At 50.8% G+C, this 21,773-nt stretch overlaps 1 protein-coding gene across 3 annotated transcripts in view; it reads right to left on the minus strand.

Annotated features, from left to right (window-relative positions):
• Window positions 1–12,714: 12,714 nt before the first annotated feature.
• The window catches only part of MEOX1 (mesenchyme homeobox 1), a 22,240-nt gene continuing 13,181 nt past the window's right edge, over window positions 12,715–21,773 (minus strand). For 2 of the 3 annotated variants that reach the window (XM_011940049.1, XM_011940052.1), the window contains 2 exons: window positions 15,823–15,995; window positions 12,715–14,353 (listed from right to left, as the gene is read on the minus strand). In XM_011940049.1, the coding sequence (XP_011795439.1) occupies window positions 14,231–14,353; window positions 15,823–15,995 (296 nt within the window). In that variant the 3' untranslated portion in view covers window positions 12,715–14,230. The remainder of the gene's footprint in view (window positions 14,354–15,822; window positions 15,996–21,773) is intronic. The other variant, XM_011940051.1, reaches the window with a different exon arrangement.

Below are 21,773 nucleotides of genomic sequence, written 5' to 3' on the forward strand. Positions count from 1 at the left end.
AGATAGAGCTTGCAGTGAGCCAAGATCATGCCACTGTCCTCCAGCTTGGGGGACAGAGTGAGACCCTGTCTCAAAATGGGGGGAAAAGAAAGAAAGAAAGAAAGAAAGTGAGTTTCAGGGAGACTCAATAATTTGCCCAAAGCATAGAGAGATATTTTGAGATTTTCACTTGTATTGTTTTCCTTCCCTTTAGTCTGCCCTTTTACGTGCTGCCCAATGCCAGCAGACAGCCTAGTGTACTTAGGTGCCCTCACAGGGTGGACAGATTCCACCTTCCCAAATGCAAGCAGCTCTGACTGCTGCTGCCTATTAGCATGGTCCTGTGAAGGCTGAGGACACAGCTTGAGACCCTGAGGACAATGGTAGCTGGAGAGAAATGGGCATAATGGGAAGAATGCCCCCTGCCTCCCTCCCCCCATCTCTCCCCAACCCTCCACTACCTAAGCCTTTTGCAAGCAAGAGGAGCAGACCAGATCTCCTGGAAAGGAGAAAAAAAAAAAAAGGAAAAAATTCTCCCATCTGTTGAGTATTAACCTCTGAACCATTTAACCAAACATTGGCTTCTTCTGTCATTTGATAAGGTGTATCCAGCAAAGGGAGATGAGAAAATTGGGAGGTTATTCTTTTAAATTACATCAGCAGGGGGTTTATTCCTGCCGCAGAGCTCAGAGGGTCCTGTCTGGGACATCACATCACCACCAGCACACTCAAGGACAGGCTTGAGTGCTTTCCTCTGCCTGGGAGTTCAGGCATTCACAGGGATATACACACACACACACATATATATATATATATATAAAGCAAGAGGGTTTTGAAAATAAAGTCCATGCACGGCAGGCTGTCTGCCCTGAGCCAGCACTGTAGCAAGGGGTGATTATGGAGGAAGGAATGGTTTGTGTCACCGTCACACAGAAATGTCCGACGGCTTTTCTGCAGAGACAACACCTCTCAGTCTTCCAGAGACTCTCTGCTCAGATTTCCGGAGCTGTCGGGGACCTCCAAGGCCATTCTGCCTGTCCCAGCCCCCCTTTGAGTTGGTTTCTCGGCAGGATGGGCCAGCGAGCAGTCTAGACAGATAGGGACCTTCAGTGCTGGCCAGCTGGCTTCCGCAGGCAGGTCGGACCCGCTGTGAGGACATTAAGCCCTGGACAGAGGGCAGGAGCCCAGACTTTGGCTGCTGTCTTTGGTCCAGCCCTCCCTCCTGTCCCTCTTCTGACCTCCAACTGATAAGAGCAGCTTATCTCCCTAGGCTTAGGTCCTTCCTGAGCTAGTCCTGTCTCTCTGGGCCTCAATTTCCCCATGAGTGCAAGGAGCTGGATGGGAGGGTCTCCAAGGGCCTATCAACTCTGCTACATAGTGGTGTTTGTTCATAAGATTCCTTTAGCCGGTCACAGTGGCTCACACCTGTAATCTCAGCACTTTGGGAGGCTGAGGCAGGCAGATTGCCTGAGGTCAGAAGTTCGAGATCAGCCTGGACAACATGGTGAAACCCCATCTCTACTAAAAACACAAAAATTAGCTGGCCGTGGTAGCAGGCACCTGTAATCCCGGCTACTTTGGAGGCTCAGGCAGGAGAATCGCTTGAACCCAGGAGGTGGAGGTTGCAGTGAGCCGAGATTGTGCCTCTGCTCTCCAGCCTGGGTGATAGAGTGAGACTCCGTCTCAAAAAAAAACCAAAAAAACAGTAACCAGGCCCAGTGGCTCATGCCTGTAATCCCAGCACTTTGGGAGGCTGAAGCGGGCGGATCACGAGGTCAGGAGATTGACACCATCCTGGCTAACACGGTGAAAATTCATCTCTACTAAAAAATACAAAAAATTAGCCAGACGTGGTGGCAGGCATCTGTAGTCCCAACTACTCGGGAGGCTGAGGCAGGAGAATGGCGTGAACCCGGTAGGCGGAGCTTGCAGTGAGCCCAGATCACGCCACTGCACTCCAGCCTGGGAAACAGAGCAAGACTCTGTCTCAAAAAAAAAAAAATTTTGTTTGGTAGGGGGAAACACCTATTCTCTACCTTTCCCAATAATTCACAGCCCATTTGTTGAAAGTCTTCCCTGCCATCTTTTCTAGCCTTATTTCACTGAAACTTCACTCCTTTTTTTTGTTTTTTTTTTTGAGATGGAGTCTTGCTCTGTCACCCAGGCTGGAGTGCAGTGGAGCAATATCAGCTCACTGCAAGCTTAGCCTCCCAGGTTCATGCCATTCTCCTGCTTCTGCCCAGCCAAAACTTCACTCCTTTTATCTGGTCCTTGGTTTCCAGAGCCAGTGAGGTGTGGTGGTGAGCACCTGTAGCCACAGCTATTTGGGAGACTGAGGTGGGAAGATCACTTGCGCCCAGGAGGTTGGGGCTACAGTGAGCTGTGGTTGTGCCACTGTACTCTAGCCTGGATGACAGAGGGAGATCCTGTCTCATAAAATAAAAAAATTGTTCTTTTTCTTATTCTCTCATAGTGCCCATCCCAAGTCTTACCTGTAGCAGACACTTGGCAGATGTTTATTGGATGTATATCAGCCACTAACCTTTGGACCACCTTTGAGAGCTTACTGAATCTTCTTCTTCTTCTTTCTTCTTCTTCCTTCTTCCTTCTTCTTCCTTCTTCTTTCTTCTTCCTCCTCCTCCTCCTTCTTCTTCTTCTTTTTCTCCTTCTTCATTTTTTCTCCTTCTCCTCCTTTTCCGTCTCCTTCTCCTCCTTCTCCTCCTCCTCTTCCTCCTTCTCCTTCTCCTCCTCCTTCTTGTTCAGATGGAGTCTCACTCTGTTGCCCAGACTGGAGTGCAGTGGCGCAATCTCAGCTCACTGCAACATCCGCTCACGGGTTCAAGCAATTCTCCTGCCTCAGCCTCCTGAGTAGCTGAGATTATAGGTGCGCACCACCATGCCCAGCTAAGTTTTGTATTTTTACAAAACAGATGGGGTTTCACCATGTTGGCCAGGCTGGTCTCAAACTCCTGACCTCAGGTGATCCACCCGCCTCGGCCTCCCAGAGTGCTGGGATTACAGGCGTGAGCCACCGCACCCGGCCGGTATATTTTTAATTATCCCAACACCCTTTCAGAAGGCAGGTTGCTCTTGCTGTCATTTACAGATGTGGAAACTGAGGCTGATCCTTTGTGACTTCCAGCTTGCTGAGGGGTTAAGGTGCTTTTCGGAGCCCTCTGCTGACAGTTCTCTGTCTTCTTGTTCTTTGGAGAGAGCAGCCAGCTGCAGCCCAGATGTGGAGACCCGGCTGGCCGCAAAAAGGAGTTAGGTGGGTGGGAATAGCCTACCATTTCCTCTCTTGAAGACAAATGGTTCAGGGGCCACTGGAGGCTCTGCAAGCTATACTGTGGCTGGATTAGGAGCCTCTGTGGTGCGGGAGATGTGCTTGTCTTGAAAACAGTTCCTGCCTTGTGAGGTGGCCACTTGGAGGATGGAATCAGCAGACAGGGTGCTCAGTAAGCTCCCTCCCCTTCCCCTCGCACCACCAGTCTCTAAATAGCTTTGTTTAGGCCCTAGGCCCCAAAGGTCCTCATCCTGGCCTGTGAAAAGGAAGGGATGCTAAAGAGGGTGCCATCTTGGCCAACATTTTGTTTGTTTGGCCAGCATTTTGAGCCCTCTCCTCTGGCCATGGAGTGAGCAGATACACACACACAAACTCAGAAAACACCCACACAATGCACACACCCACAGGCTCATAGATGTGTGCACACACAGGTACATACACATGTGTACACACATGCGCATACATTCACATCTCCAAGGAGCAGCCATGAGCTTCCCCAGGCTCTCAGAGCTGCGTTAAGCCCCTCAGGAGAGGAGGGAAGGAAGCTGGGTGTCATATATCATTTCTCTCCAAACAGGCAGTGTCCTCTCTGCCCAAAGCAGGGGTGGGGGTGGTCGGCAGCCATGAACTGGTCTCTGGAAGGAGCCCCTCTGGCCCATATTTCACAGACACCCCAGACAGAGCCTGCTGTCAGGAGCACTGTCTAATTTCCTCCCGACTGCTGGCCTGGCTCCCCCCAACAAAGAAGGGCATTGTGTCCTCCCCCAACCCCTGGCATCTGCTCCACAGAGATCCGTCAGGGGATGCACAGAGGGGATTTGTGGGATGAAGGCCCCGCATCCTGTGCCACAGCCCCCAGAAGGGCCACAAATTCTTGAGTAGAAAGAGCCTGGTCCTGGCTGAGGGGTCCCCCCAGGCTCATGGGCCTCGGCCACTCCAGTGACCCCACCAGCAGTCCTCTCGAGTAATAGCTTCTCCTCATGCCTGTCAGGGAAGAGGTGTGTGAACGGGAGCAGCTGAGAGTGAAAAGGCATTTGAAGGGGCCCAGGCCTTCCCCACCTTCTCTTAGAAGAAACACAGCCTTCAGCACTTGGTACCCGCTTCTGGAGGGGGACTTGCCCGCTTGGCAGGCACCTGCAGGGCACCTTACTGTGGGGAAGAGACAGTTATACCTAGTTTTTCCGTACTCTGGATCTTTCGTGGGCTGGTAATGCTGGGAAGGAAAAGTGAGGTCCTAGCGGGCAGAGCCATGGGAAGACAGGATGAAGGGAGGGTGGACTGGCAAGCTTGACAATGGGCTGAGCACCCTGGGGACTTCCTGGGAGAACACAGCCAAAGAGTGCCCTGGGCTTTCACTTTCTGGTTCCTTCCTGAAGAGGCTGCTCCTCCCCCAGCTGCCCCTGGGTGAAGATCTGAGCAATGCCTCCCATGGAGGGGGTGTGGGTGTGAGGGGGTTGACGCAGGGGCTGAATCAGTATTATAAGAGGTGCTTAGGGGCTGTCACGTGTGGCCACAGTGTGAAAAGTTCTGTTCTGGGTTAATGCATCAGAAGCAAATCTGGATCTGGCATCCTCCAAGCCCTTGACTTTCCCCACGATCCCCTACTGCCTCTCAGCAGTGCTTCTTTTTTGGTATAGCTGGGCGCTTTGAAAAAATTTTGCCCATAGTGTCTGTTTAACCTTTGTACTCAAGGCAGAAGAAGGTGTTAGAATGCTCAGTTTTTTGCAGTTGGGAAATCAGTCCAGGGAAGATGGGTGGTTTGCTAAAAGCCACACAGCAAATGAGTAGAAAAGCAGGTACCAAAACCTAGGCCTACTCCTCTGGGCTCCATGCTTGTGCTGACACTGTGTTGCAGCCTCCCTGAAGAAGGGGAAGCGCACTCTGACTAGAATCTGGAGTGTGTGTGTGTGTGTGTGTGTGTGTGTGTGTGTGAGAGAGAGAGACAGTGACAGGGGGCTCTCACTTCCACTTGGAGGGCCCACTCTGAGCCAGGCACCGTGCGAGGTATTCTGTAGACCTTACCCCATTTTCCTGGGGACAGTCTGACCATCTCCACTCACCCTATCTAGGACTTAACACATAGTTGGCACTCAAGTAATATTTTTGTGGAGTGAATGAATGAATCTAATCCTCCTATCAGCCTGTGAGTAAAATATGATCTGCATTTTGTAGGAGCATTTTTCAACAAGTGTTTATCAAGCACCACTACTTCTGCAGGACACTGGATGAGGAAACCAAGGCTCAGAGAAGATGAATGACTCCACGTAGGTCACACAGCTAATCTGTGGCACAGCCTGTGTCGGAACTGGAATCTGCTAGTGTCCAAAGCTGGTGTGTGTGTGTGTGTGTGTGTGTGTGTGTGTGTACATGGGGGTAGGGTGAGAGCCGTGGGGAGGGAAGGTGATAAGAAACACAGGATTTCTCCTCCTGCAAAGCAGATACTTTTTTCTTTTAAGAGACCGAGTCTTGCTCTGTCGCCCAGGCTGGAGTGCAGTGGCACCATCTTGGTTCACTGAAACCTCCGCCTCCTGGGTTCAAGCAATTCTCCTGCCTCAGCCTCCTGAGTAGCTGGGACTACAGGCACACACCACCACGCCCAACTAACTTTTTGTATTTTAGTAGAGACAGGGTTTTACCGTGTTGCCCAGGCTGGTCACGATCTCCTGAGCTCAGGCAATCCATCCCCCTCAGCCTCCCAAAGTGCTAGGATTACAGGCGTGAGCCACCGTGCCTGGCCAATGCAGAGAATATCTTAAAGGAAAATAACCTGAAGATAGCATGGTCCCACCAGGCAGTCAGCCAGCTCAGACACAGGCCTGCAGCTCTCTAGCCAGGTGCACCGGGTGCTTTAGACAGGATTTGTGTTCCTGGAAGACTGGTTTTAAATCATTTTTTAAAACACAAATAAAACCATCTTTTACAGCCACTGGGGAAGCCTGCAGCTTGCTGGGAGGCTACAGCAAGGTTTTTTGTATCTGGAGGAATTTTTTAGAGCCTTTGGATCTGCCCTACTGGATTTTCTCAAAGCAGGGTAAATCTGCTGGATGGTGGAGAAAGCCAACCACGAGGCTCTCGCCAAGATGAGCACAGACTCAGTGGACGTTCATCCTGGGGGTTCTCAGACCCTGGCTGAGCCTGTTCCCTTCCCACTAACGCTGGATTGAAGCCCAGCCGTGGGCCCCAGCTCTGGGGACAGGCTGGAGTCCTGAGCCAGCAACTCCAGTTAGGAAATTAATAAAGAAAGAGAAGCTCTCGCAGCCAGGCCCATGGCGAGAGACGAGTTAGGTCATGTCTCTTTTTGTTCAATTGGATATTAGTCCCAACCCTGATGTCACCTTGAAGTTATTAAGCATCACCCTCAGAGACGTGTGAGTGGCTCACAAACCTCTTATCAGGCACGCCTCTGAGTCTCGCTGTTGTCAGGCTTTAGAAACTGTTTCTTTGCCAACCACAGGTCAAAGAGGAGAGGCTTGTCCAGACTTCAGACAGAGCTCAGAGAGTAGGGGAGGGATTTGCAGAGACGCTTGGTCCCAGAGAGTTCCCTGGGGCTGTAGAAACAGGGTGACTACCAGACCTGGTGGTCTCTGAAGCCCTGACTGCATCAAGCCACCTAACCAGCTTCTGGACCGAGCTTCTCCTACACTGTTAACGTGTCCAGCAATGGGCAGTTTTGAACTGAGAAGTCAGTGATGTCAATAATTTAATGGCTCCCCCATCCATCCATCCATCCATCCTTCCTTCCATCCATCCATCCATCCATCCATCCATCCATCCATCCATCCATCCATCCTTCCGTCCATGTGTCCACTCATCCAATACTATCTGTTGAGCATTTAAGATGTGCCAGGCATCATGCTGGTAGCTGGGAATAAAATGGTCAGAGAAACATGTCCCTTTCTCTTTCTTCCAGCCTATAAAGTAGACCATAAATGAATAAGGAAACAAAAAATAGAAGAATGACAAATTGTGGTAGAGGTCGTAAAGGAACACACACAAGGTGGGAAGATAGAGAATAAAGGGACAGTCGTGGCCACAGGTAGCATTCGAGAAAGGCATGGATTTAAGATTTGTTTTTAAAGACAGAGTCTCTCTCTGTTGCCCAGGCTGGAGTACCTCAGCTCACTGAAACCTCTGCTTCCCAGATTCAAGTGATTTTCATGCCTCAGCCTCCCAAGTAGCTGGGATTACAGATATGTGCCACCACGCCCAGCTAATTTTTGTATTTTTAGTAGAGACGGGGTTTCACCATGTTGGCCAGGCTGGTCTCGAACTCCCAACCTCAGGTGATCTGCCTGCCTCAGCCTCCTAAAGTTCTGGGATTACATGTGTGACCCACTACACCCAGCCGGATTTCAGATATTTTTCAAAGTGTTTCAAAAATATTCAGGTAGCCAGGGTTGGCAGCAAATGGGACTGAGAAGTGGCAGCTGGTAAGAGAAGGAACATGGTGACAGCCCAGCGCCGTGGTGGCCAAGAGATGACATGACTGACTAGTGCCTCACTGGTGGTTGTGAGGGATTAGTGGGCACAGGCTCCTCTGGCTGGCTGGAGAATATATAACTCTTAAGGGCAATCATTTCCACTCAATGGAAGGAAAGAAAGCCACCCACTACGGGCTTATCCAGTTACTGAGAATTGTGGTGCTTTGGGGGTCTGGACAGAAAAGAGTAAATCTCTCCCTGACACTGATTCTCATCTTTGAATAGATGAACTATCAGAAATGCACGCATCCATCTCAGGACCTGGCCCAGGCAGGTGAGCAGATTTCTGAAGGCCTGAGCCCCTCCAGGCCTTTTCATTTGGAAACAGATTCCCTACTCGCTTGTTCATCTCTCTCTTTTTTTCATATCTCCTCACCTCTCTCAGCAGGTCAGCCACACACTCGGTTGTCCCTGATGCTCTCTCAAGGATGGAGAAAACTATTACTGAAAAGTTACCATCAGGGAATTCTCAGCTGTTTGGATTCCTACCAAGGAATCTCTGGTCACACTCACTGGTTCCCATCAGGGAGTTGCCAGTGGGTGGCCTTGCTTCCTTCATGCAGCTTTGCCCTCAGGAGAAAGTAGAGGATTTTTACCTAACTTGAAGATCAGCTGGTCCCAGCTACTGCTCACCCAGCGCTGGTCAATCAAACACCAACGCTGAAGAGGGAGAGCAGTGCAGGGAGTGTTCAAAAGAAACCAGAAACCTCTTGATTGATGTGTGCATGTACTTTTAATGTCATGATCAAACTCTCCTCAGTGGGCTTATTAACTGGGTTTATTGGGGAAAGGAAAATTCTCACACTGAGGTTTTTTTCTGATGGTTTTAGGAATTGCTGAATGTTGCTGCCTCATGTTAGGCATTGATCTACTATTGAAAATTAGTTTGGGCTGGGTGCAGTGACTCATGCCTATAACCCCAGGGCTTTGAGAGGTGAGGCAGGAGGATCCCTTGAGGCCAGAAGTTCAAGACCAGCCTGGGCAACATAGTGAGACCCCCCATCTCTACAAAGCAATTTAAAAATTAGCTGGGCGTGGTTTTTCACACCTGTAGTCCCAGCTAGCTACTCAGGAGGCTGAGGTGGGAGGATTGCTTGAGGCTAGGAGTTTGAGGCTGCAGTGAGCCATGATCACACCACTGCACTCCAGGTTGGGAAATGAAGTCTCTTAAAAAACAAAAAAACAAAAAAACTTGGGCCATATTTGTATTAAAACTTGCTTCGTGTTCCTTTAGAGTGCTCCTAGAATGCATAAGTCCTTGGGGCTCCAGGTGTGGGAGGGCACTCCAGACAGAAGGGAATGAGCCAAGGAATGGAGAAGAGAAATCACATGGCCTGTGGCTGTGGAATGGAAGGTGGCTTGGTCTTGCTAGAGCCCAGGATTGGTGGCAGAGGTGGTAGGTTGCGGCTGTGGAGGTGGTCAGGGGCTGGACCATGGAGACCTGTGAAGGCTCTTGGACTTTATTTTGTGGGTGAGGGAAGCTACGGATAGATTTTAAATTGGGGGTGACAGGGTTGAATTTTTTTTGTGATCACTCTACAGGCTGAGGGGGGATGGGATTTGAGCAGCCTCAGATCAGGAAGGAGGGCTCTCAGAGGCTCTAATTCAAGTGAGACGTCAACAGCCAGAAGGAAGGCAGTGGTGGTGGGAAGACAATGCCGTGGGTGGGAGAAATATCTCTACGGGAAGTAAAATGAGCAGGACCAGGTAGTGGATTGGTTCGGAAAAGCAGAGGTCAGTATCGAGGATGTGCCCCAGGTTTCCAGTGTGAATGAACAGGTAGGTTGTGGTGTTGCCAGCTAAAGTAGAGAAATCAGAATGCAGGCAGTGGTGCTCACCCAATTCCAGAAATGGTGATTTCCCCTTCAGATATCAGAGTTTGAGATGCTTATAGTCATCCTAGGTGGCAAAGGGCAGTAGGCAGCAGAATAGAAAAGCTTAGGGACCCAGATCAGGCATAGGAAGTGTTGGCCTGGGGCCAGAATGACTCAATTCCAAACCAGCTTCATCACTGGAGTGGTCAGTTTTTACGAGCTGGTGTGGCAGTGACAAATGACCCACAAATCCCAGTGGCTTACAACAACAAATGTTTATATCCTCACTGACATCTATGAAGGCTGTGGGGTCAGCTCTAGCTTTGTTCTACATTTTTCTCTTTCTGGAGCCCAGTTCCATGTTTTTCTCCTTCTGGAACCCAGGGAGCCTCCATTTCAGCCTTGTACAGAGGGAAAACAGCAGGAGCACAGCAGTGTGATGACCTGTAAAGCTTCTGCTTGGATACAACACATGTCCTTCTGCTCACATTCTATTGGCCAAAGCAGGCCACAAGGACAAGCTGATGTCAATTAGGTGAGGAAGTGTGCCCTTACCGTGGCAGGTGTATCATATGGCAATGATCAGGGAGGCATTTCCCCAGTGGAGAGGGAAGAAGATACCTGGGCCAAATAATACAATCCACCCCAAACACTAACCACATAAAACCTTGGGAGTTTACTGAGCTTCTCTCCGCCTTGGTTACCTCATGTGTGAAATGGGAATTACAGTAGTACTACCTCTTAGGATGGCTAAGAGAATTCACTTAGTTTGTACATGTAAAGCAGAACAGTGCTCAATAAGGCACAAACACTATGTAAATGTAGGTGAATGGAGGGGAGGGGATAGGGGTTAGTAGTCCATAGGCACAGGGTTTCAGTTTGGGAAGATGAAAACGTTCTGGAGATGGATAGTGGCAGTGGTTGCATAACAATGAGAAAATGCTTAATGCCACGGAACTGTGCACTTCAAAATGGTTAACATGATAACTCTTATTTTATGTTAGTGTATTTTACAACAACTTAAAAAAATGTAGGCCGGGCGTGGTGGCTCATGCCTGTAATCCCAGCACTTTGGGAGGCTGAGGCAGGAGGATCGCCTGAGGTCAGGAGTTTGAGACAAACCCGACTAACATGGTGAAACCCTGTCTCTACTAAAAATACAAAAATTAGCCAGATCCCAGCTACTCAGGAGGCTGAGGTAGGAGAATCGCTTGAACCCAGGAGGCAGAGTTTGTGGCGAGCTGAGATCCTGTCACTGCACGCCAGCCTGGGCGACAGAGCGAGACTGTTTCAAAAAACAAAAACAAACAAAAAAAGTAGGTGGATGGGATCATCTGGGGAGAGACTGAAAAATAGGGAAGGTGGTGGTAGAAAGAGAAAACCCTGAGAACCAGCCGTGAGAGCAGAAGCGTCGAGAAAGGGGCCTGCATGAGGGATAGAGAAGGAACATCTAGGACAGATGAGGAAAGCCAGAAGAGGATGATGTCCCCTGAAGCCACAGAGTTGAGTTTCCAGCAGGAGGGTGGACGGGGGTGACTGAGCGTGTCCATGTTGCTTGGCTGTGAACCTGAGCCTGAGCCACTGAACCCACCTCTGTTTGGCACCTTGATTTTGGTAGGTCTGCCTGATTCCAGCTCTTGCTGATGTCACTTCCCGGCACTGCCCACACCTGGCCCAGGCTGCATCAATGCAAGATCCTGGCCAGGTCTCTTCTACTGCCTCCCTCTCTCACCTCGCCGTAACCAGTCCTGTTTTGTCCATTGTTGATATCTTGGTGAGACAAATTGTTTTTTAGTTAAAAAGACATAGGGCCGGGTGCAGTGGCTCATGCCTGTAATCTCAGCATTTTGGGAGGCCAAGGCAGGTGGATCACAAGGTCAGAAGATCGAGACCATCCTGGCTAACATGGTGAAACCCAGTCTCTACTAAAAATACAAAAAAATTAGCTGGGCATGGTGGCGGGCACCTGTAGTCCCAGCTACTCAGGAGGCTAAGGCAGAGCTTCCAGTGACAGTGAGCCGAGATGGCACTACATTCCAGCCCGGGCGACAGAGTGAGACTCCGTCTCAAAAAAAGAAAAGAAAAAAAAAAAAGGACATAGAGGCCAGGTGTGGTGGCTCACGCCTGTAATCCCAGCACTTTGGGACGCCGAGGCGGGTGGATCATCTGAGGTCAGGAGCTGGAGACCAGACTGGCCAGCATGGAAACCCCATCTCTACTAAAAATACAAAAATTAGCTGGGCTTTGATGGCGCATGCCTGTAATTCTAGCTACTCAGGAAGCTGAGGCAGGAGAATCACTTGAACCCAGGAGGTGGAGGTTGCAGTGTGTCAAAGATGGTGACATTGTGTCCCAGCCTGGGCAACAAGAGAGAAACTCTGTCTCAAAAAAAAGAAAAAAAAAAAGACAGAGAATATGGGATATTTTTTCTTATGTCATTTTTTACTAGTATTAATACACACTTTTCTACCTTGAAAAATAAAATCTCCAAATTTTGAATTTAAACATTAGGAATAGTTACTTTGTGGTCAAGATTCCTCTATTAACAAAAGAGTTCATCTTTCGTTTACAAAACATTGACTATTTGATAGGTCATAGTTTAGGGAAACTGAAAGCTAAACTTTTACAATGAGAAATGAAGACCATGCATTTGAACGGGAGAAAAAAAAATTTTTTTTGGCAACAATTATATTTGGTACCTACCTTTTGAAAAACTAAAGGGGAGGCCGGGCGCGGTGGCTCAAGCCTGTAATCCCAGCACTTTGGGAGGCCGAGACGGGCGGATCACGAGGTCAGGAGATCGAGACCATCCTGGCTAACACGGTGAAACCCGGTCTCTACTAAAAACTACAAAAAAACTAGCCGGGCGAGGTGGCGGGCGCCTGTAGTCCCAGCTACCCGGGAGGCTGAGGCAGGAGAATGGCGTGAACCAGGGAGGCGGAGCTTGCAGTGAGCTGAGATCCGGCCACAGCACTCCAGCCTGGGTGACAGAGCGAGACTCCGTCTCAAAAAAAAAAAAAAGAAAAACTAAAGGGGGACAGCTCTGTCTAGATTATTTCTTCCCTTTTTCTCTTGCTTCTAGACATTGTCTGGTCAATCAGAAGGTTGCACACAAGAGCTGTGGTTGTTCGCTCTGCAAAGAAAAAGGCCTGGGAACTTTGCTTTTTATTGATTTTATTTCTCCAAGAGTTTTCTTACAAAGTGAATTGACCTTGCACAATTAGTTTGATGTAATCTTAAGAAAATATATGAAGTATGCTTTAGAAAAAATCATGCTCTAACCAGCCATCTCATTTGGCAATCATTTTCCACAGCTCTTGCCCTTTTTGGGGTGGAGAGGTGGAGTTACATGTGAATGATTACATCTGCATACAAGAGATCCAAACTCACGTTGACCTCCCTCTGCAACACCAGCTGGTGTTGGGAGACAGAGCGCTGAGGCAGCCAGGGCTTCAGTCCCTCATGCTCTTTGGCCAGCAGTCCTCAAGTGGCATCTCCAGAAGACCTGGCTGAGGTCTGGGCAGTCCACACACAAAAACCTAGCATTTCCTCCCACAATAACAGCATTTGTAGAACACACAGCAAGAGCTTAAATCCATGCCATGGAGGAAGAGGGATTTTCTCGTCCCCTTTTGCAGTCACAGGACACTGTAGCTAGAGAACCTTCTACGCCAGGGTTCTGCATCTCCAGGCCCTCATCCGAGCCCTCCTTATTATCTCCCCTCCCCTCCAGAATGTAGGGGACACTTTCCAGCCTCTACGTTGTTTCCAGCCCATAGTTGTTCAGCCCAGCAACTGGGCATCTGGAGAGGTTTTCAATCCACAAATCGTAGACTTAAAGGGAGTAGCTGCTCCTTTTCTCTGGAGCACAGCCCAACAGCCCCTGCTATATCCCTAAATTGATTTTGATTTTGAAGCAGCAGGTGCTGTCATGGGTTCATTCTTGTCCACCCAGTCAAGCCTGTGTGGACAGGCCTATATGGGGACACAGAAACCTACATGAGGCTATTTTTCTGTCTTCTCTAGTCAGTGCTTAGAAGTGTCCCCACTTAGCCAACAAATTTGGAGACAGTGATGGGTTTCTGGCTTGCAGCAGCTGAGTTGCTGTCCTTGACTCTCCACATTCTGATTTTTCTTCGGGTTTGGGGACAACTAAGGGGCCCCAAAGCCTCAGATGTACAGCTCCCAGAGGAAGGTGGGCAAGAGCGTGTGTCTCCATCATTTCCTTCCTTTTGAAGCATTTACTATCCGAGTCGCCAGCTGATTCCAAAGCGTCTCTCCCACCAGGCCAGGTGGTGTCCAGACCAGAAGGAGGCCTGGCTGACCCAGGAGAACAGCAGTAGGAGGAGGAGGCATGGGTGGCAGCCAAGAGACCCTGAGAAGCAGTGTCTCTGAAGCTGTTTCCAGATTCATCCGGCCTGGTAGGATCTCTGTCTGATTCCATGAGAGTGTGGGAGCAAAGGCCCTAGGGAAGAGGCTGCTAAGAGGTTGGATAGAACTTCCTGGAAAACTCTAAGACTCCCAGGAATGCTGGGCAGTTTCATATCCAAGAGTCAGTGAAAGATGTGGAGAGGCTGTCCTGGCTGGGGAAGGAAGAGGGTAAAGGTGGGATTGGGGTGGGGGTAGTTGGGTAGGGGGCTCAGTCCCTAGTCATTTTTCCTTCACGCAGAATCTCACTCTGAACTTGGAGAGGCTGCAGAGTCCCCATCCTCGGGGTCCTGCCCATTGGGGGAGATGGGCTGACCTCCCTTCACACGCTTCCACTTCATCCTTCGGTTCTGGAACCACACTTTGACCTAGGGGAGGAAGCAAAGGAGCCTGGGCACTCCAGGGCTGGTGTGACCTCCTCCCCATGTCAATGCTCAGGCTAGCCAGGGTGTAACTCCAAGGACCCTAGCTTGAAACCATCACTTACCACTCTCTACTCCCTCAAACACCCCAGGAACTAAGACCAAAGAGAGGACACACCAATCTGCCCAGAGGTCTGTCTTGTGTCTTGGGATGAAGCCCCAGACAGGGGAACATGTTCTAAAAGCACTCTGCATTAGCCCCACCCTCTTCACATGCCCTGCCCCGCCTGTGCCAGGTCCCCCTGCCCCCTACCTCCATTCCCCAAGGGTCTGGGAGTAGAGGTCATCAGCCTTATCCTTAGGCACATGTATAGAGCACTTTTTGGTTTAGATAGCTCTGGTCAGCACATTTTCTCATCTGAGCTTGAGTATTACCTGCAGGATTATGGTCTCATTTTACAGATGGAGACCCAGAGGTCCCAGGGCTAGGAGAAGTGATAGAGGCAGGACTTGAATCTAAGTCTTCTGATTCAAAATCCAGCCCTCTGGCAGAGCGCTCTGTCAACTGAAATCTGCTATCAAATATTACTGTTATTATTACTGTTATTCCATATCAGAGCCTGGGTGTGGGGGTGTGGGGTGGCTCAAGGGAAAGTCCAAAACAAAGGGCCAGGGATGTTTTCCTCAAAGTGTGCCCAGGAACCAGCTGCATATCCAGATCACCTAGAGAACGTACTAGAAATACAGATTCTCAGGCCCACTCATTATGGTAAAATCTCTCTCCAGACCTCCGGAATCCATATTTTGAACAAGTGCCTTAGAGGATTCCAACATATACTCAAGTTTGGGAATAGCCAGACCAGAGCTCCCAACCTAGCTGCATATAAGAATCACCTAGGGGGCCTTTGAAAAATTCTGAGGCCTGTATCCCATCCCAGGCCAATTAAAATCATCCCTAGGGGTAGAGCCCAGACATCAGCACTATTAAAATCTCCCCAAGGGCTGGGCACGGTGGCTCACGCCTGTAATCCCAGCACTTTAGGAGGCCGAGGAGGGCGGATCACCTGAGGTCAGGAGTTTGAGACCATCCTGGTCAACATTGTGAAACCCCGCCTCTACTAAAAAAAAAAGACAAAAATTAGCCAGGCGTGATGGCGCATGCCAGTAGTCCCAGCTACTCGGGAGGCTAAGGCAGGAGAATTTCTTGAAGCCAGGAGGTGGAGGTTACAGTGAGCTGAGAACGCACCACTGCACTCCAGCCTGGGTGACAGAGCGAGACTCCGTCTCAAAAGACAAAAAACAAAAAAACAAAAAAACCCAAAACTCCCCAGGCTATTCTCAGGTACAGCCACAGTTGAAAACCACTGGACTGGCTGGAGGAAGAAAAAGGAGAAGGTGCAGGGAGGGGTGATGGGAAAGGAGGGAAGGGAGGGAGATGAGAGAGCAAAGAGGAGGAGGGGCCGCTGGGGGCGCACCTGGCGCTCAGAGAGGTCCAGGTTTACCGCGATCTCGTATCTGCGGAGCCGAGTCAGGTAGTTATGATGGGCAAATTCCGCCTCCAGCTCTCGCAGCTGCTCCTTGGTGAAGGCCGTCCTCTCCTTGCGGGCCTTGCTGCTGCCCTCCGGCTTCCCTCTGTTCTCCTGGTTGTCTGGGGAGAGAGGACCCCAAAACAGGAAGGCATGGGCTGAAGGAGATTCCATTCCCTTTCTTTTGCCCTTGAGCAACTAGGCAGTCTTTCCCAGTCCCCCTTAATTTTACAGGATGCTGAGAAAAAAGCTACTGTCCTTTTTATTCCTTCTGGTGTCTTACCCATATTAGAACTGCGAAGGTGTTTTTTTTGTTTGTTTGGTTGGTTTTTTTTTGGCTGTCCCCTGCCCCTCCTCCGTGAACTTTCTTTTATTCCCAAAGCACAAGAAGCTACTCTTGGCTGTTTAATGATCTCTAGTCCCCAGCTCACCCCCCAGCAAGACATTACTGGTGGCCATAAGCTTGAGGGGTGAGATGCTCTAAAATAAAGCCTCAAACTATGGTCCTCAGACCAGCAGCATCAGCATTACTTGAGAGATTGTTAGGAATGCAAATCCTAGTCTCACTCCAGACCTACTAAGTCAGAAACTCTGGGGATGGCGTTCAGCAGTCTATTTTTGCAAACCCTCCAGATGCCTCTGGTGCACCATCAAGACCGCTGCTCTAAGACCTCACCACTCAAAGGAGTGCCTGGGTGCCAGAAGCATCAGCAGCACCAGGGAGCTGTTCAGATCTGAAGGATCTCAGGCCTGCCCCATACCTACCTATCGAATCAGAATCTGCCCCAGAGGGCCAAATCTGGAAAACCATCTGGACCCCTCTGAAGGAGGCTGCATGTTAGATTCAGTGGGGCTCAGTCATAACGGCCAACAGGGTCAGGGGACACACTCTGTGCCAGGTGCTGTACCTGACGTATATTAGCCTCTTAATCCTCAATAGCCCAATCAAGTGGTTCTAGTATTAGTCTCACTTTATCGACCAGAAAATGAACACAGAGAAGTTAAGCAAATTGTCCAAGTTTATTCAGCCGGGGGTGTGGAAGACAAGAATCAAATTCAGGCGATTTGACACACACATACTGTTCAAATGAAAAATATGTAGGGGCCGGGCGTGGTGGCTCACGCCTGTAATCCTAGCAATTTGGGAGGCCAAGGTGGGCAGATCACGAGGTCAGGAGTTCGAGACCAGCCTGGTCAAGATGGTGAAACCCCATCTCTACTAAAAACACAAAAAGTTAGCTGAACATGGTAGCACGCGCCTGTAATCCCAGCTTCTTGGGAGGCTGAGACAGGAGAATCGCTTGAACCCAGATCACGCCATTGCACTCCAGCCTGGGCGACAGAGCAAGACTCCGTCTTGGAAAAAAAAAAAAATGTAGGAAGGGCTTACAAACGATAAAGTCCTGAACAAATAAAAGGGGCTGCATGGTTATCTCTTGAGCAGACGGGTGGGAGGCAGCTCTACCTTCACTTTAATGAATGGAGGTGGTGGGTGGAGAGGAGGTGGGAAGAAGACCACACACCTACACAATTCGCGATGCATGCCACATGGCCAGGGAATGGCTGCAGGAGCCAAGCGTGCGGGGCTTTAACATTTAAAAGTCGTTCGCTTCATCGTCCTCCTTTTTTTGTTGTTTTTGAGACGGAGTCTCGCCCAGGCTGGTGTGCAGTGGCGCGATCTCGGCTCACTGCAAACTCCGCCTCTCGGGTTCACGTCATACTCCTGCCTCAGCCTCCCGAGTAGCTGGGACTACAGGCGCTTGCCACCACGCCCAGCTAATGTTTTTTTTGTATTTTTAGTAGAGACGGGGTTTCACCGTGTTAGCCAGGATGGTCTCTATCTCCTGACCTTGTGATCCGCCCACCTCGGCCTCCCAAAATGCTGCGATTACAGGCGTGAGCCACCGCGCCCGGCCCATTGTCCTCATTTTATAGACACGGAGACCGTGGCTCCGAGTGAGGTGTTTACCGAAACCTGCGCCCCAACTTCCTGCTCCCTGAAAGACCCATCTCTGCCTTGCTGGCGAGGAGTGTTGGAAGGAGGGATCCGGTGTTTTCAGAGGCCGGGTCTAAGCTGCCTGGGCGGCTGGGCTGGGGAATTCAGACCAGCTAGTGTAATGCAAAGAAGCCGCCTATGCAGTCGGCTAAGCAGCCGTATTGGGAGTGGGTGGCGAGGCAGGAACCCCACATTAACCCGGCGATCCGCTTTGGAGCTTTAAGCCTAGCTGGTTCCCCTCCCAGCACCTCCCTCTATTGCCTTCCACTCAATCCCTTTGTATTTCAGTTTCCGCGTCCTCCGCCTCCGCGCCCGTCTGCCTCGGGCTGGGCGGCTCTTGAGCAGTAGGCGCGCGGTAAAGTGATTTGGGCACCTGGCCCGGCCCACCTCGCGCTGCGCGTCCGCGGCCTCCGCCGAGGGATGGAAAGGGAGTGGGTGTCGCCGTCCGGGAACCCGAGAAAGCGGGGGAGGGGCCTGATAGTCCCGGTGCCCGGGTCAGGGGTGTCGTGGCGCCCTGGCCTGGGGGTCCGCCCTGGCCTGGGGGTCCGCGTCGGAACCGGGTTGGCCGCCCGCGGGGCACGCCCGAGAAGCAGGGCAGGAAGCCGAGTTCCCGGCTCGGGCTGCCTGCCTGGCGGCCTCTAGCTCCAGGCCGGAGAAGGCAGGTCCAGACCCCTCCGGAAGCGGGAGCGTGGGCTGGAGGGAAGGACGCGCAGCCCCGGGCCGGGTCCCCGAGGGGCCCTCCGGTCTTGGCCGCCGCCAGTCCCGCGCCCCCTCCTGGCAGCAGGCCCGGGAGGGTCGTTCACGAGCGGATGACGGGCTTCCCGTAACACAGCCCGGCCCGCGGGCCCGGAGAGAGGCAGGAAACCCGGGCTTAGACGACGGGCACGGTCGGGGACTGGTTTCCCAATCTCCTCCTGTCCCGAGGCTCAGTGTTTCCCAGCCCTTCCTTTCCACGGTTGCGGGGAGTGGATAGCCCAGAGGACTTGCGCAGAGGCTTGAATCCTGAATCTCCATGCTGGAGACTTTGAGGAAATCACTTAACCTCTCTGGGTGTCGGTCTCCTCATTAAGAAATTGAGGAAAACAATTTCACCTACCTCCTAGGGTTATTGGAAGACTGAACGAGTTAATATGTGTGTGCAAAATGCTATTAAAATTGAAAAGTGGCCAGGCACGGTGGCTCACGCCTGTAATCCCAGCACTTTGGGAGGCCGAGGCGGGCGGATCACCTGAGGTCAGGAGTTCAAGAGCAGCCTGGGCAACATGGTGAACCCCCGTCTCTACTAAAATACAAAAATTAGCGGAGTGTGGTGACGGGCGCCTGTAATCCCAGCTTCTTGGGAGGCTGAGACAGGAGAATCGCTAGAACCTGGAAGCCAGAGGTTGTAGTGAGCCGAGACTGCGCCATTGCTCTCCAGCCTGGGCAACAAGAACAAAACTCCCTCTCAAAAAAAAAAAAAAAAAATCAAAAAATGCTGGACAAATATATTCTCCAATTTATCAGCTCCACGAGATGACACTGAAGGGCTGCGATAGAAACAGCTGCACTTCTTGAAGGCTTCTGAGTGTGCCCAGAGGCATCCGCAGCTTTAACCTCACCACACAGCAGCCTATGAGTGAATGCTGTTCTTACCCCTTTTAGCACTCTTACCTGGGTTTGTGTGATAATTTGATTAATAGCTGTCTCCCCAGGGAAACACTTTTTCTCACTCTAGCATCTAGCCATAGTTGCTTCTGTATCTGGCACAACTGCCCCCCCACCCCGCCCCCAACCAGTTCTGCACATAATTCTCCTAGAGAGAAGAGGAAAAAGTACTTGCTAAGTATTTGCTAAATCATCCTGTTTTACAGAGGAGGCAGCCTCAGACAGGCCCAGGAACTTGCCCAGTGTGCCTGGCAGCTTTTAGGTGACAGAAGGGAGATTTGAACCCAGATCCATCTGATTAGAGGCAGTGCTCTCCACTGTCTGCTGGCTGGCTGGCCCAGGTTGGGGCCTGGAGCTGGACCGTGGCTGCTTGGCTTGTCACCACGTCCAGAGGTCCTGGGGGCACTATCCTGTTTGCTACCCACGCCTACCCTCCAAGGCCTGCTTAGGTGTGCACAGGTGCCCCATGGTGTCCCCCAAAACAACCTCCCCGCCCCAGTTCTGCACGTAGTCCTCCCTAGAGAGAAAAGGGAAAAGCAGGAGAGGACCCTTTTGGAGCTGGTCTGGGCCTGGTTGTGTGGGCAGGGCAGCTGACCACTGCCAGCAAAGCTATGCCCCATCCCTGGCCACCTCTCCTTTCCTGTCTGTCATTGTCCTCTGGGGCAGAGGAAACAGGAAGAAGCAGCCAGGGTGGGAACTGAGGGTCTCAGCTAACCCCCTGTATGAACCTGGGGGCAATACCTACTAATGGTGGGTGGGATGGATATTGGCTCTGGGAGGGCGGTTGTCCCTTGTCAGCTTCCCAGAGTGGGATCAACGTTCACCACTGTTGGAAATGATGAAGGGACCAGAATTATGGGAAGCAAGCTATGAAAGTTGAAGTGGAAGTTATGGCTCTCTTTGTTCTGCAACAGTATTACAAACTGCAATATATTCATCAAGATGGAAACACTAAGAGCACTTGCATGCCGTTTCTGGGAGCTGTTCGGTCACCCTGCTCATGGGCACAGTTCCTGTGCACCCTGCCACATGAAAGTAACTCTTGCTAGGCCAGGTGGGGTGGCTCATACTTGTAATCCCAGCACTTTGGGAGGCCGAGGCGGGCAGATCACAAGGTCAGGAGATAGAGACCATCCTGGCTAACAAGGTGAAGCCCCGTCTCTACTCTACTAAAAATACAAAAAATTAGCCAGGCATGGCGGTGGGCGCCTATAGTCCCAGCTACTCAGGAGGCTGAGGCAGGAGAATGGCGTGAATCTGGGAGGCAGAGCTTGCAGTGAGCCGAGATCGCGCCACTGCACTCCATCCTAGGCAATAGAATGAGACTCCGTCTCAAAAAAAAAAAAAAAAGAAAAAAAGAAGGAAAGTAACTCATGCTTCCCAGGACAATCTGTTCCCAGGATAGTAGGATAGTACAGCAGCTTTGTTAGGGAGCCTTCCTCGCCTCTGTGGGCCTCAGTTTCCCCATGTGTAGAAGTATGGCATTAGACTGGATTCTATTTCTGTCAGGGAGCTGGTGTCAGAGTTCCTTCCCAGGACATAAGCCCTGATGCCCTATACTCCCTACTCTCTCTTCTGTTGGGAACCCCTAGCCTTGATGAAGTCTGAGGCTCTTCCAACTTCACATATTTTGTCTCAGCTCCTACTTCCTCCCTTCAGTCAGATCTGAGGTCTTACTGTATGCTCTGTCCCAAAGCCCTCCCCAGCCTTCCCATGGCTCAACAATCAGGGCTCTGCTAGGCTGTTTCTCTCTCCCTGCCTCGAGCGGTGTGGAGGGAAGTTATATACGCAGAAGTGTTGGAGGACCTGTTGGTGAACCTGGGCCTTAGCACTCATAGGTGAGTGAGGCACTGAGGAAGAGCTTTTGGACCTTGGACAAGTCCTTTAGATTCTTGGAGCTTCAATTTCCTTATTTGCAAAGCAAGAATAGCTACACCTGCTGTGCTTATCAGGCTGAGAAGTAACATGAGCTGGATAGCAGGCGTTAACACCTAGCGCAGTGCCTGGCATGTCATTGAAGCTCTGTTCACGAGAACCATCAGAAGGAGTTCTACTGGAGATTATATCTGAGATGACTCATGGGCAGAGTTAGAGCACTATGCTCCTTAAGGCACCACATCTCCAGACCTGTGTGAAAGGGTTATCTTTTAAATGTCTGGCCTTTCAACTGCTGCTGCTGCTGCTGCTTCCTCCTTCTTCTTCTTCTTTTTTTCTTTTCTTCTTCCTTCTTCTTTTTTCCTCTCCTCTTCTTTCTTTCTTT

Source organism: Colobus angolensis, unplaced genomic scaffold (genome assembly GCF_000951035.1).
Source record: "Colobus angolensis palliatus isolate OR3802 unplaced genomic scaffold, Cang.pa_1.0 Scaffold187, whole genome shotgun sequence".
Taxonomy (NCBI): domain Eukaryota; kingdom Metazoa; phylum Chordata; class Mammalia; order Primates; family Cercopithecidae; genus Colobus; species Colobus angolensis.